The sequence below is a fragment of the Strongyloides ratti genome (assembly GCF_001040885.1).
Source record: "Strongyloides ratti genome assembly S_ratti_ED321, chromosome : 2".
Taxonomy (NCBI): domain Eukaryota; kingdom Metazoa; phylum Nematoda; class Chromadorea; order Rhabditida; family Strongyloididae; genus Strongyloides; species Strongyloides ratti.
This window is the reverse complement of record NC_037308.1, coordinates 6,138,553-6,155,477: the sequence shown is the minus strand read 5'-3', so window position 1 is coordinate 6,155,477 and position 16,925 is coordinate 6,138,553. Positions and strand designations below refer to the sequence as shown.

The window sequence follows — 16,925 nt, the reverse complement described above, 5'->3', positions numbered from 1 at the left end:
ATTATATTTTTATAAATATATATAGTAATATTTTTAATGTACAAATATAATGTTTTCTTATCTTCAAAATCTTAGTATAAAATGATATGTAAGGAAAGCTAAATATCCATAAATAATCATAAAAGATATTTGAAAAGTAATAGATAATGTTAAGTAAAATTCTCAAAACATTAAAATTTCATAGATATTTAATAAAACAGTATAATGATACTATTATAATTTCAAAAAAAAAAAAGTTAAATATTAAGAATATTTATTTATACATTAAAAATATTTAATATTCTTCAAGTATTCTTATTTATTTTTCTAACAATTTTTTTTTACATACTATAAAATAAAACAATAAACTTAATTAACAAGTAATTTAGTTCTTTCATGGCAGCTTAATATACATTATAATACTAAAGCTAAAAAGAAAGAACTTATTACCTGATAAAATAAAGATAATTAAATTGATAGGTGTAATAAATTTTTTCTTTATCATTTTAATGAATTAAAATAAATGAATAAATAGTGATAGGACAAATGTTATTAAAAAGAGTTTATATTTATACTATTCAATTATAATAAACTTTTAGAATAATCTATAAATGTTTATATGATAATATAATGATTACAAAAAGAATTATATAAACATAATAGTAATTAAAAGTCATTTTTTTTAAACTAAATCACAAATTTATATATACAAAAGTATGAAAAATTTTAAAAGAAAGAATATTAAATTTAATTACATTTGTAAATTGATATTTTTCTTTTTTGTTATATTAATAGTTATCATTTTATTGATAATCCTTATTCTATTGTTTATATTTATTATAATTCTTTTAATTTATTGAAAAAAAAATTATCAAAAGACTTTTTATTTAATTTTTTATCATATTATTGTTATTGTTTTTTTGTTTATTATCTTTTAGTATCATATTACAAAGATTATATATGTTATAAAATTTATACTTTCTTTTGTAAGTTTAAAAAACAATAATGTTTATAATATTTTAATGCAATATTTGTTAATATATTAAAATAATTAGGAAGTAATATAAAATTGTACATAAGTCTTTTTTTCTTTCAATATAAATTTATGACTATTGACAAAAATTTTTAATAAACATAAAAAATATCATAAAATACATAAAAATATAAATTTTTAATAGTTGTTAAATAGGATTCTTGTTTTTAAAAAGAGCTTTAATTTTTCTAAATACTCTATTGTTGTAAATATTTTTTTTTAAATACAAAAATTAATAAATAACTTTTAATAAAAAAAAAGAAAGTAAATTTGGTCTTATTTATGAGATTATATATATTGATAGAAAAAAGTTAATTTATAATATTTATTACATACAGAAATTTTATCCGATAATCTTAAAATAAAATTTTTTTTTCTTAAATTAATGTTGTCATAAGTCATTGATTTTATCAATATTCATATATAATTTTTGGATATCACTTATGTCTTGAAAATGAATAACTGGTGGAATGTCTTCATTAGGAGATTTATAATAAATATAATATGGATTCATTATTGAATTATGAAAAGAGTTATGCTTTAGTCCCAAGATATGTCCAATTTCGTGAAGGGCAACAAGTTTAAGATCAAGTCGATTTTTAATTCTTGAGTTGGTAGCCCATCTCTCAGAGGCATCAAAATGAATAAATGATTCATTTTTAGATGTTTTACTGGAATGTGCAATAATACCATTTCTTCCATCAAAAGCTTCTAAATCATCATGGTCAAATTTTGCAAAAAAAATATCAATATTTGCATTTTTTTCCATATTTAAAATATCTTGCCTTGATGATGGTGATATATCAGTAAAAGAGATCATACTATTTATTGAATATTCCCATTCTCTGAAACAATCTAACAAAACTAATCTATAATAAAATAAAATGTTTCATAATATATATTTAATAACTTACTTTGCTTTTTGGTAACTATACTCATTGGCAAAAACAAAAAATGGATCCCTAAAACTCCAGGTTAAATTTTTATCCTCCCAAACATTTTCAAGACCATCCACCAAATATTTATAACTAAATATATTTAAAAAAAATAGAAAAATGTTAAAAATTAACATGTAATAATAATATAACAAAAGTATTATATATATTTAGATCTTTTTATTTATGGAAATTTTTAACTACCTTCATCAACAAACAAAACTGGAGACATTCATTTATTATCTTTAATTAAATCTAACATCCCAATATTTTTCCGGATTCATCTCTTTTTTCAAATAACTTACCCGGCTCATCATTTTATCGCCTCTGACGTTGGCTTTATCTGTTCAATGTTATTGAAAAGTTGAGAAAATTATAATAAGAAGATAATTGTTCATAGATGAAGAAAGCATTGACCTAATTTAGTTTATTATTTTTTAATATTAACCTCTTGAATTTTTATAATATATATATAAAAAAAAAAGTATTATAAAAAAATAATACCTGTTTAATGAAGCTTTTGTCAATTGGTATTTACTTTCATTTTTAAAAAATTTTCATTTTATTATATTATAAAAGTAATGGTGAGGAAAAAGTGATTGATGGTATCCTGAAATAATTATGATCACAATCTTCAATCGTAAAAGTTATAGAGAAATCATGTTCTAGTGATACCAAAACTGGATTAATTTAATTACTACCAAATATAATATAACTAAGTTTATAGTATAATTTAAAGTTACATTCATAAGTTTTGATTTAAAAAAAAATTTTTTTTAATTTATAATTGTTATTTTTTTATATTTTTTAAATTTTTGGTCTTACAGAGAAAATCTGTTTTATTGATAGAGATAATGTATACAAATAGACATTAAAAATAAATTTCTTTTGTTTTTCTATTTCTATTCATTTTTCATCATGTCTAGTGATTTTGATCACCAATTACGCCAGGTAGAATTAAACATTTTTTCATTAAATATTTAAATTTTAAGGCTTTTCAAGATCTTCATTTAAAGTTGTCAGAAAATAGTAGTCAAATTCGTGCAACAGATCAATTGTTAGCTCAGGCAAGACATGAATTTCGTTATGACTCTCTTGTAAAAGCTCAAATAATGGACTCAGGAAAAGATAAACCAATATATAGAAGTATTGGGGCAGCTTATCAATTAGATGATTACGATAAATGTATAGAAAGGTTGACTAATTCGATCTCATCAAATGAAGAGCGTATTAGTGCACTAGAAACTAAGAAAAAATACCTTGAAAAAATTGTGGAAGATGCAGAAAAAAATGTAAGAGAGGTCCTTCAGACAAGAAAATAAAATTATTATATTTTATTGTGTTCCTGTTTTTGGAAAATTCTTTTTATCATAAAAATAATAAACCCTTCTGTAATAAAAAATATTATTAAAATTGACATTTTTATTTTTTCAATATATTTAATGAGGAAAATTTTTATTTAAGTGTAAATAGCCATTAGTAATTTTCTATTTTTAATTCATACAATTTTTTCTTTCACCATGAAAGCGATTTTAAAAATTGTATTATTAAATATATTGTTGAAATTTTTTAATTGCTATCAATTCAATAATCTTAAAGTTGTTTCTGGATCTATACGGAATAAAAAGTTTTTTTCTGATATCATTTTTAATAAAGCTAATGATGCTTTTGGAATTAAAACTGATATAGACAAAGAAACAGAGGTCTCCAAAAAATCAACTTTAAAAAAAGTAAGTTCATTTTTGTAAAATTTAACCAAACTATATAAAGTATGAAACCAATGAAATATTTCTACATGATCACAATTCAATGAATGATTTTGGTGATTTACATAAAAAACATAAATATGATACTTCTAATCATATCAACGAAAAAAATATAACATATTTTTCATATGATAAATTTTTCAAAAGAAGACTTTTTGAAAATATCCCTCAATTTATTTCAGCAACGACATTACGTTACAATGATGAAATGAGTAATGAAACAAATAAACTTGAAGAATTTTTTTTTAAAAATCATGTAGAAAATTCAAAAAATGATGGTTTGGTATTTATGAATTCTCCTCCAAAGTTAAATAATCATTTTAAAGAATCACCAAAATCGGTGTGCCTAGAAAATGGTACAATATTTTCATTTGAAACAATGAGACCATTTACCGGAAAAGTGTTTATCAGTGAAAAAAAAAATAATACCAATTGTTATTTTAATTTTAAAAACGCACCACATCCAAAAATTTATTTTTATTATAAATATTGTTCATCAAATACCCCGAATGACATATCAATTAAAAATAATACATTAAATATAAATGTCGTCTTTAACAAGAACAAAACACCTCAGTTGTTGTATAAAGTAAAATGTCCTAAAATGTATGGTACCCCTGTAAAAAATATTCATTTAGCGGACAAAGTAAATACATTTAATATAATGAAATTATACAAGACATTTCCTACTATTATACCATCAGTTGAATTTAAAGTTATCAAAAATCATATTTCACATGAAGTAAATAAACATACAAAAAATGATAAATTACAATTTTTATGGAGTTTAAAAAATTCCACTGATATATACAATTTCTTGATAACAAATTGCATCATTGTAAGTAAAAATCAAAATTATACCATTATTGATAAACATGGATGTTCAGTTGATGATAAAATATTATCACACCCACAATATAATATTTTAAAAAAAACAATTTCTTCAAAATTTCTACCTTTTAATATAACAGATACAAGGGATATTAAGATTCAATATAACTACAGAATTTGTACGACTTCCAAAGACAACAATGAATTGTCAAGCTGTGATAAAATTGGTTTACCACCAATTTGTCCAATTATTTAATACAACATTTCAAATATTGAAAAAAAATAACAATATAAAAAATTTATTTTAATTGCTTGTGTACACTAATTTTGATTATCATTTAGAAGTTGTGTAATAATTTTCAAACAAACAACAAACAAAGAGACAATTTTTACCAAAATTTTAATGTTATTTCTTTAGTTTGTATTGTACTTCTTAACAACTTGACTATCCTTTTTTTTTATCTTTAGTCATACTTTGTTAGTGTTATAGTTATACAATACACAACTCTATTTCATAATTAAAATTTCAATTGCTATAATAAAACTATATAAACCATACCATTGATAAGATTATCTCGTTTATCCATCTATAAAAGAACAATTTAATTATGAAATTGTTATTTCAAAAAGAAACTTTAAATTATAAAGAGTAATATATGATACTTTATTATAATAAAATTAAAAAATTAGTTACTTTCTCATTAGTTATTGACTCATCATAAGTATAATTTTTTGTTGCTTATCCTTTCCAGAATATTCCACAATTATTAAATCACTTGAATTTTGGCGTTTTTCCAACAATATATGTATTTCATTATTTCTTGTAACGAACAATCGTTCCATTAATTTTTCATATCAATTCTAATTTGTTTAATTTTCTTTCGTACATTATCTAACTTGCAACTCATCATAATTCTTCATCGATGTTACGTGGCTTTGTTATTTTAACCTTTTGTATTACATTCTTTTTAAATCACAATTTATATATTTATGCCATTCCTGATCCCTATTTTTTTTTACCAAAGTTTATTATATAATTTTATCAGGAAAATTATATATATATGATAAGAAGTTTCTTTAACTAACATTATTATCTAAAGACTTTTGTTTGATATACTAAAATAGTTTTTGTCATTGAATGTCAATGTCATTAAAAACATTTTTATAATGTTAAATTAGAAAAGAGAGATAGATAGATATATTGTCCTACATCAATAGCCATTTTTCCCTCTTTATATTAAATTTTGTTTATAGTTGTGAAACAAAGACGAAAAAAAAAAAAGTAGAAAAAAAAGAGATTACTTTCATCGATAAAAATGCTACAATTTTAGCATTCCGTGTCAGTAAAAATTTAATTATGTAAAAATGTCATTTTTATATTTATTATTTCAAAAGTTTAACTTTGATTTACATTTTTTTTTTATTCTTTTATAGGAGTTTTTTTTTTTTTTTTTGCTTGTCAAAAACTATTGGAAAATGAGAGAAATTGTACATGTTCAGACAGGACAATGTGGAAACCAAATTGGTGCTAAAGTATGTTTTTATAAAGATTTTTATGTTAATATTAACTTATTATTACATTATAGTTTTGGGAAGTTATTTCTGAAGAACATGGAATACAAACAGATGGATCATTTTCTGGGGAAAATGAAGCTCAATGTCTTGATAGAATTGATGTTTACTATAATGAAGCCAATGGAGGAAAGTATGTTCCAAGAGCTATAATGGTAGATTTGGAACCAGGAACAATGGATTCCATAAGAGCATCTACATATGGACAACTTTTCAGACCTGATAATTTTGTTTTTGGACAATCTGGTGCTGGAAATAATTGGGCTAAAGGACATTATACTGAGGGAGCTGAACTTGTTGAGAATGTTATGGATGTAGTTAGAAAAGAGGCTGAAGGTTGTGACTGTCTTCAGGGATTTCAGTTGACTCATTCTCTTGGTGGAGGTACTGGATCTGGTATGGGAACTCTTTTAATATCTAAAATTCGTGAAGAATACCCTGATAGAATAATGTCGTCTTTTTCTGTTTTCCCTTCACCAAAAGTTTCTGATACTGTTGTTGAACCATACAATGCTACTCTCTCTGTTCATCAATTAGTTGAGAATACCGATGAAACTTTCTGCATTGATAATGAAGCACTTTATGATATATGCTTTAGAACACTTAAACTTTCTTCACCACCATATAGTGACTTAAATCATCTTGTTTCTATGACTATGTCTGGTGTAACGACATGTCTACGTTTCCCAGGACAATTAAATGCTGATCTTAGAAAACTCGCCGTTAATATGGTTCCATTCCCACGTCTCCATTTCTTCATGCCGGGATTTGTTCCTCTTGCTGCTCGTGGAGTTTCTGCTTATAATGCTCTTACAGTTCCTGAATTGACTCAACAAATGTTTGATGCCAGAAATATGATGACAGCATGTGATCCAAGACATGGAAGATATTTAACTGTTGCTGCTATCTTTAGGGGGCAAATGTCGATGAGGGAGGTCGATGAACAAATGCTTTCCATTCAACAGAAAAATTCACCATACTTTGTTGAATGGATTCCAAATAATGTTAAAACTGCCGTTTGTGATATTCCACCTAAAGGACTCAAAATGTCTGCTACTTTCATTGGAAATACTACTGCAATTCAAGAAATTTTCAAACGTATTTCTGAACAATTTACTGCTATGTTTAGAAGAAAAGCTTTCATGCATTGGTATACTGGAGAAGGTATGGATGAAATGGAATTTACAGAAGCTGAATCAAATATGAATGATCTTGTAGCTGAGTATCAACAATATCAAGAAGCAGGAATTGAAGATGGTGCTGGGGAGGAGTATGAAGCTGATGCTGATGAATAAAATATTTTAATTATAAAATATATTTATTAAAATGAAATTGAGAAAGTATATTATTTTTAATTGTATTTAAATGTAGAATATAATTTGTGAAGTAAAGTCTAATCATTAATAAGTAATGATAGTATATTAACCTTCATAATATACTCATTACTATTTAATTTATAGAAAAAAGTATGATTAGTAAATACTATTAGAAGTAATGTAAAAAATTTATTAGTTTATTTTAGTATTGCCATTATAATTCCAAAACTTTTTACCTTTATAAGATGTGCTATCTCAGCTCTGCATCTCTCTCTCTCCTTTATATTATATTTCTTCCACCTCAATGTGATTCATATTTTTCTAATCAATTCTTTTTGTCTCTTTCTTTTCTTTCTTTTTACTACAATATTTTATTTTATATTGCGCATCTTATATTTTTTTTAAGTATATGCTTTATATATTTTGTGATATATCAAGCAATCTAGTGTGTTGGAAATATTTATTAATTGCATTGTTCTTTTTTAAATATATATATATATATTTATAAAAGTAATTATATTTTTAATACATTTCAAGGTGGAATAAAATTTTTTTTTTTCAATAATATTGTACAATTATTCATCTCATTTATATATTTATTTTTTCCTCCACTAACAACTAAAAGTAAATAATGAAGAATTTATTTTTATCTATTCATCTTATTTTTATATTTTTAATGTTCCTTGTTATATTATAAATATAATAAAAATAAAAAAACAAATTTTAACAAAAAAAAGTTTTATTATTTGATAGCTAATGTTAAAGTATATATATGTATATATATAATAAATAAATATTACTATATGTATGGACTTTTATTTGAATGAATGATAATATTAAACATATATATAAATTTTTTTTTAAAAAATATGTAAATATCTGTTATATCTATTTATAATATTATTAGATAATTAAAATAAACAAAAAAAGATTATTATCAATTTTTAACTATACTTTTATATACTATTCCCTATACAAATTAAAATATGAGCTAAATATTTATGAATAGTCGTATGTTTTTTATTAACATAATATATATATAATATCTTTATATGAATTTTAATGATATACAATATTACTACTTTTAGAGGTGAGGTATAAATATTAAAATAGAAAGAATCATTTATCAATAAAATATAGATACAAAAATTTAATATATAAACATTAAAATAATATATATTATTTATAAAGAGGTATACTATATTTGAGTGTATAATTGTTAACAAAAAAATCATTTTTACTTTTAATATAATATCTTATCTTTATTGTTATATTAAAAATTTGATAATTTTAAATAATTAAAATAATTTATATCAAAATATTCTATTATTTTATAGTTAATAGTAATATTAACTTTAATTAGTACAATAAAAAAAATTGTTTATATTTAATTTATAAATTTAAAAACAATTTTTTTCTTCAATATGGCAAAATCATATGATAGACAGGAGTCAATTATATCACCTCTACCTAGTGATTGTCATTCTGATAAGAGTCCATTAAAAGGTTTGTTTATTAATATATATATACATATATACTATCAAATAATTATTTCTTGATAAATTCTTTAATATTTAACCCCCACATATTTTTTTTTCTAATTAAATTAATTTTTTTTAAAAAATTAATAATTATGTTTATATCATATATAGAAAGTTTAGTTGACCTACCATTAGAACAAGAAAGAGCATCAAATTTAAGAAAACTTTCAAAAGTTGGTTTTAAAGCAAGTATTGTTGGAAAGTTATTTTTTACCAAAAATAGTAAACCTTTACAAAATTCTCAGGAAGTAATACAAGAACAGGAAGATAAAAGTGTTGATAATAATATTATCCTTCCAACAACTTCCCTCCAACATCCATCATTAGATAGGAGAAAAGTTTCTATATTTAGTGTTGAACCAAATAGTAGTGAAGGAAAATTTTTAGAAAATTATAAAAAAAATAAAAGATTTTCTATTGGTAGGTTTTTTTTTATTATTATTTAATATTTGTAACTTGTGATATGATAATTTTAATGATTATTTTTATATCAATATTTTAATTTTATTTTTTTATATTTTTAGCAACTGCTATAGATTTACCATTAGATTCTAAAGTTTTGAAGACTATTGAAGACGAGACACTTTTTACATCAGAAGAAGATTCTGAAGACGAGGGTATTGAAAAAGAAGTTTTATCAAGAGTGCCAAAAAATATAGGTAATACCTCACCATTGCATGGAAGTGTTAAAAAAACCATCCTACGTCGTAATACAATATTTGCTTTTGATAATTTAAGAAGAGGAAGTAACGATAATAGTACTGTTATAGAGGAAGAAGAGGAGGGTGAAAATATTCAGGAGAATTCGGGACGTAAATATTCTGGTATATTAAGAAGAAGATCAACATATGATAAAGTAACAATGCGTAAAACTATTAGAATTGTAATTCTTGGTGCTAAAAGATGTGGTAAAACTTCTTTCATTCAACAGTTAGTTTATGGTATATCTCCAAAAAATGATGAATATACAGAGACAATAGAAGATATCTATCATTTACAAATAGAGTCACCTGAAAGAGGTAGAGAATGGTACATATTATATGACACGACAGGTGTATGTGATTATAAACCAATGGAAATTAAAAAAACATATATTCAGATAGCTGATGCTATTATTTTAATGTATTCGGTGAAAGATTATGAATCTTTTAATAAAATGGATATTTTAAAAAAAAATATTGATAAATATTTAGGTAAAGAACGTCAAAATGTACCAATAATAGTTGTTGGTACAATGTGTGATTTAAGTGGAAGAAAAGTTGATACAGAATTTTCGGCAACATGGGCTAACAAAGAACGAGGTAATAATATAATTGTAGACAAAATATATAAATTATTTATAGTAAAACTTTTTGAAGTATCTAATTTAGATAGGAAACAATTATTAGAAATCATCCAACATATCGGTTCAATAAATAATCATTCACATAAAGAGTCAAAATTTTCATTTTCAAAAAAATTAAAACCCGAAAAAAGTTCAGCGGCAATTTTAATGGATATATAATAATAATAATTTATTTTTTTTTTTAAAACTTGATGATTGCAATTCAGGTCATAAGGAACAATAATTAAAAAATTTTATTATTTTAATGATAAAATAATTATTTGTATATGATTTAATTTTATTTATTTTCAAATTAAAAATATATGTACTTTTGATAGATATATAAAAAAAAATAATTTTTTTTTTCCTATTCTGAATATTTATATATTTTTTTGAGGGAGATAATTTACATTACAAATTATTTATTATATTAATTTTTATCATAATAATACTATTATAAATTAAATTAAAATATACATAATTAATTTTGAAAAGCTTGTTAAAGAGTATATTTTAGTTTTTAGGAGAATAATAATTAGGTATCCTTCTGTTTGGGGAGAACAGTTACATGAGTATTAAGTGTTCTACCATAATAAGCTAATGATATGAGAGTGGTTTTACATATAAATAATAATAAATTTAATTATTATTAGCTTTATAAAATATTTATAAGAACGTTCATGGATGTTTAAATATAAATAATTTAATTTTATATAAATAAATATTTCTCAATTTTGTTTGCCACCATCTATTAGCTTTAATTTTATTATTAATTATAGAATGATTAATTATATATTTATATAATATCATTTCCTTTTTTTGATTAAATAAAAAAATAAAATTTTTTTTTATATTTAATAAGAATAAATAAACAGTATTATTAAAAGATTACACTTTTAATTTAAACTTTTTAAGTTTGTTTTCTAACAAAGTAAATGCCATTCAATTACTTTGATCTCCTTATAATATAATCTTCTAAATTTCAAATATCTCACACCCTATCAAATTATGGTAATCTAGAATAGATATCACTGGATATTATCCATAAATAAAAGTAAATATAATATAAACAAAATCTTTTGATATCAATGTCTTCCATGAACTTGTTTATAAGATCAAAAAGATTTAACCAAAAAGTTTAAATATTACACTTTTATTAATCTAAGATATATCTTATTACATAAAATATTTATTTTGGAACTGTAATCAGATAAGGGTATATATTATATAGAGAGGGTGCATTATGTTTATATAAATAATATTATTGTAGGAGAAAAATAAAAATATTTTGTTTTTATTTTAATAACATAATTTAAATAAAAAAAAAAAAAAATTGTTAAAATAAAACAAAAGTAAGATCAAACTTTTGTTGACCTTTATTTAATTTTATTAATATTTTAAAAACTATCATTATATTTAATGATATTTTTTTATTATCCTTGTCTAATTATAATGTTTTTTTTTTAACTTTTATAATGATGGAAAGTCATTGAAAATGAAATGTCATTAAAAAAAAACTTTTTAAGTTTTTTTTTTTTAGATTTATTATAATGATTCAATTAATGATTAGGATAATTAAAAAAAAAAATTATGAAACATTTATAATTTATTATAGTATTACTTAAACAATTTTTATTATTTAATTTCAATTGTAATTAATTGAAATTTTTGTTAGTATAATAATTTATAAAAGTCTTTTTTTTATAATATTTATTACATAAAAGATTTTTTTTTTTATTAATGATGATTGATAACGATTATTATATCAGCATATGTGTACTTTTAATAATATATAAAAAAAAATTGTTACTTTAAATTTTAAGTCTCTTTATCAAATTACTAAAAAATATATTTTATATTTTATTATATCATTTCTCTTTTTCTTCTTTCTCGTATACTTATATTTATTTCCTTTATATTATATTGAATATTCATTTGTAGTTTACCGAGGAACTGTTCCCATGACAGTATAAAAATTTTGTCTACCACTACTTCCGATGACAGTATGTGATGTTTTACTTAACCCAAAATTAATGTATGCAATATCTTTAAATTCTCTCTTTTTTTTTATTTTTTCCTTTCTAGGGAGAATTTTGATAAATTAAGAATCTCATAAAAATATATATAAAACTGTTGCATGAAATTTTTAACCATATATACATAATTTTGTAAATATTTTTATTATTCTTTTCCTTCTTATCTATGAATATATAATTTTTAAACTGACCATAAAAATATAAATAGATATTCTTATCGTGTACAGAATTTTTGATGATGTTCAAGATTTAATTATAGATATATACAACTATATAATAACCATCATCAAAATCAAATTAAAGATGGACCTTTTAAATAATTAAATGTTCCTATAGTATAATGAAAAACCTATTTTTAAAAAGATATCTTTTCTTTTTTGACAAAGATAAATTCATGTTAATATATATAACATTATTCCCATTACAATCATTATCTATTTTTATCACTTAATTTATAAATTATATTTTAGCTAAAAGATATCCTTCCTACATATTTACTATTATTTCTAAAAATTTTTATTTTTCTTTTTTTTTACATTATTATTATGTATATCATTAATAAAAGTTATTGAAAATTGTTTCATCTTAACAAATCGTTTATCAAATACTTAGAAGAAAGTATTTATATATATATGTGAGGCAGATGAAAGATTATCCAAAATAACATATTTTACTTTTATTATCTCATAATCATAATATTATCAGTACTTTTATAAAAATAGGCATCTGTTACAAATTTTTTTAAAATAAATCATTTTTCTTATATACCAAATATATACTGTATATCTATCTATATATATATATTAGATTTACCCTAATAATAATAAATATATTTTTAATAAAATATTTAAAATATTAGATAATTGTTAAAAATAAATCAACAAAAATAAAAGATTCATTGTTTAGGAGGGGAAGATTTAAAATTTTTATAATAATTAAAAGTTTATATTTGTATCATTTTATTATTTAGCTAGTATTATGTTTATATTAAAAGGAAAAAACTTTTTAAATTGATATTTATATACAATTTATTTATTAAAATAGAATAGTTAAATAACTAAAGTAGTTTATTTTTAAATATAATTCTAAAGAATGAAAATGTTTAATTATATAAATAATATATTATATGATTATTTAATTTATTTATATTATTAAAAACTATTATTATTAAAGTACAAATAATTTTTTTTAAAATAATTTTATTTTTAAAAAATAAAAAAGATTCTATTATTATATTATATATTTCTTTTTTATTCTTAATTTAAATTATTATATATATATATTTATATTCTTTTAGTGATATTATTTATTTATAATTATTATTTGCCTATACATCTGCTATTTATATTTTTTTATTAAATCCTGTACCATTAAAAGATTTTAATATAACCATTAATTAAGGTAGATTATAATTTTTATTGTAATTCAAGATTATTTATTGTTAATATTTATATATTAATAAGATAACAATCATTTAACATTGAATAATATATTATAAATATGATAACATGGCCATTTATGACCATCATCATCCTGTCATTATGCCCTCATTTCTGTATCATAAACATCCCATGAAACATGTGTTCCTCATCATTTTTGATAGCCTCAGATTTCATCTAATAAATACCAATTATAAAATATTAATAGTACCCTATCTTGGAAATGATGTGTTTTGTTGTCTATCACTCTTGTAGTTTATTTAAATTTTTAAGAAAACTGTCATACTAACTTTTTGAATCAAAATTTATATCTCTTATCCATTACATCATTAATCAAACATTGTATTTATTATATATTGGCTATGTTTATCCTCATGTATGGTATAGGAAAAAAAAAAAAGTTACTCTTCTGTAAATGAGTATATATTATCAAAATATATGTATAGTAGTATCACCATAAATCACTCCAAACATATGGTATAAAGTGACACTTTTTAGAAAAAAAAAATTTCTAGTTTTATTTATTTTTGACCTTCTATTATCATATAAATGCCAAAGTCTTACAAATAAGTACAATTTATTAAGAATTATTTAATGTTTATTTATTTATTTTAAACTTTTTAAATTCTTTATACCAAAGTGATTCATAGAAGAAAAAGACATTAAAAGTTTTTTTTTCTAATAAATCATAACTTAATATATTTCGGTATCTTTAAATGATTTTTATTTATTACCAAATTAAAGATTGCCGAATTACAATTTAGTCATACATCATAATCAGCTTATTACTTTAACCTCACATAAATATTATTAAAATTTTTAATTGTCTAAAATATCTATTTAAAAAAAAATGATTTAATAGTTTTTTTTTTTTATTTCTAAAAAAAAAAAAAGAAAAGATATTAACCATATCATTTACTCACAGTGGTTTCCACCTAATTATTAGATATTTAAAAATATATAAAAGTGTACTCCTTTGATAATATTAAATAAAAAGATAATTTATATTTTATTATAATTGTTATAGCTAAAACTTAATTGATATTAGGTAATAAAAATGAAATGAAAGATTTATTTATAAATTAATTTAACTTTAATCTAATCAATGCCACACTTTACCATTATTATATATAGATATTTAATTTGATATAATTAAAATTATAAATAATTTTATTTGATCAAATGTCTAAAAGAAATATATACTAAAAATTAAATAATATTTATAAAAATATGTTATTATACCTATAAAAATGGCATATAATTTATGATTTTTTGTTATGTATTTATTGTTAAATAATTCTTTTTGAATGATAAAAAGAAATGTATAAATTTTTATAGTTTTGTTAATGTAATTTTTGCCTCTTAATGACAATTTGATTGACATCCACACATCAAAATCATCCTATTAAAAATATTTAAAAACAAATCTTTTTTTTTTCTTTTTAAATGGTAACTTCATTAAAATAAAACTCATTCACAATTTATGTAGTTTTTTTTTTTACTACTTTTTTTTATTATTTTAAAATTGTATTAAGATAAATTTTTACCATAAAAAGTGTAAATTTTATAGATAGATGTAAAAATTTTTATTACAATTAAATATTTTTCTTCTATTAATATGTCTAATCATAACATCAACTCAGGAGTAATCTATTTTATACACGAATAAATCATTTTTTACAACTTTATAATCAAATTTGAGTTTATGACTAAATATATAAAACTAGTATTTATTAGAAAAAAAAAACAAATGATATGTAATAATTTGATATTGATATTATTACACTTATGGTAGATGCCAGTGTTACATTTACCAATTAAATATCATTACTTTTAACATTTTCTTAAATTATTTTTTTTGTCTAAAAAAATTTAGAAATATTTGTAATAAAAGGTTATTATTATTATTATACATATATATTCTATGTATACTATTATTATTAACAAGGTAGTTGTTACAAGTAAAATATACTATTTTATCACTATGTTTTATTATATTTTATCACACTTTTATATAAATGTTAAGCTTTTTAATGATATAAATATATTTACAAATTCAAAAAGTAATTATTTTTATGGTGGATCAGGGAGAGAGATGTATTTGTAACAATGTTATATTTTATCATATCACTATGACTACTATTTTTTTAAATAAATGTTAAATGATTATTTTAACATAAATATCCATTTTTTTATTATTATTTTTCTATAATAAAAATTTAAAAAAGTATATTTTGGTTATAAAATATTTATCTTTATATATATATATAATATAATGAAAATATCTACAATATTGAAATTATTTTGTAATTAATTTAATTTTATAAAAGTATAATTAAATTTTGAAACTTTATAAAACATTTAATGGGTTATTTTATACTATTTATTGAAAAATTTTCATCATCTTATTTAGCCTCTATTTACAAACTTCTTAATCTTCACTTTAAGGCATGATCATCTATTATCTTATTTCTTTTATTTTATTTTCTTTTATTTAAAACATAACAAATCCTTTTATCCACTTTATCACCTCATTCATACTTAAAAGAGCTTCTCACAAAATAAAATTCTCTGTCAACAGTCTTTCTATTTTTACTCCTTATAAAAGATGGACTATAGACATATTTCATATAATTATTATGATTACATATATATAACTGTGACCAGCTTCCATATTATTATTATCAATAAAAATAAAACACGGATTATTAATAGACGGGGAAAAGTAAACTCCTCCTTAAATAATAATAGGAAAAACCTAGTTACAGTTATAAGGTTTTAGTGGGCCATTGTTACAAGAAAAAAGTTTTAAATATTCATTTACCCATTTCCTAACTATATATTATTATATATTTTAAAATTATTTTTTATTATCAAATTGTTTTATATATCAAATATTTCCTTTTTCTTACTATCATTATTTCCTTCCTATATTTTTATAAAAACAGTTCAAAAAAATTTTACCGCAAAAAGATAACATAAAATAAAAACTATATATTTATATAATTTATTAATATTATTATCATTTGTTATATATATATTTAACAAAAAAAAAAAAGACTTTAACACAGATTAGGTATCATATCATTGTAGAAAGTAATTATTCTTATAAACATGTTAGTAAAATAATCATTAATTAATTATTTATCTCTT

General features: G+C 20.6%; 4 protein-coding genes across 4 annotated transcripts; 3 read left to right on the top strand and 1 right to left on the bottom strand.

Moving 5' to 3' along the window:
- Positions 1-1,403: 1,403 nt before the first annotated feature.
- Positions 1,404-2,179, bottom strand: SRAE_2000195400 (FI21212p1; the record flags this gene model as incomplete). Its single annotated transcript, XM_024652967.1, has 4 exons — positions 1,404-1,881; positions 1,927-1,974; positions 2,028-2,040; positions 2,152-2,179. 4 exons carry the CDS (start codon positions 2,177-2,179, stop codon positions 1,404-1,406), a joined length of 567 nt encoding a protein of 188 aa, XP_024506490.1.
- Positions 2,180-2,865: 686 nt separating this feature from the next.
- On the top strand, positions 2,866-4,800 carry SRAE_2000195300 (Zona pellucida domain-containing protein; the record flags this gene model as incomplete). Its single annotated transcript, XM_024652966.1, has 4 exons — positions 2,866-2,898; positions 2,940-3,132; positions 3,547-3,677; positions 3,718-4,800. 4 exons carry the CDS (start codon positions 2,866-2,868, stop codon positions 4,798-4,800), a joined length of 1,440 nt encoding a protein of 479 aa, XP_024506489.1.
- Positions 4,801-6,020: 1,220 nt separating this feature from the next.
- On the top strand, positions 6,021-7,411 carry SRAE_2000195200 (Tubulin beta-2A chain; the record flags this gene model as incomplete). Its single annotated transcript, XM_024652965.1, has 2 exons — positions 6,021-6,077; positions 6,131-7,411. The coding sequence occupies 2 exons, from the start codon at positions 6,021-6,023 to the stop codon at positions 7,409-7,411; spliced, it is 1,338 nt and encodes a 445-aa protein (XP_024506488.1).
- Positions 7,412-8,856: 1,445 nt separating this feature from the next.
- SRAE_2000195100 (NF-kappa-B inhibitor-interacting Ras-like protein) lies at positions 8,857-10,477 on the top strand (the record flags this gene model as incomplete). Its single annotated transcript, XM_024652964.1, has 5 exons — positions 8,857-8,938; positions 9,085-9,393; positions 9,498-10,027; positions 10,073-10,274; positions 10,317-10,477. The coding sequence occupies 5 exons, from the start codon at positions 8,857-8,859 to the stop codon at positions 10,475-10,477; spliced, it is 1,284 nt and encodes a 427-aa protein (XP_024506487.1).
- Positions 10,478-16,925: the final 6,448 nt, after the last annotated feature.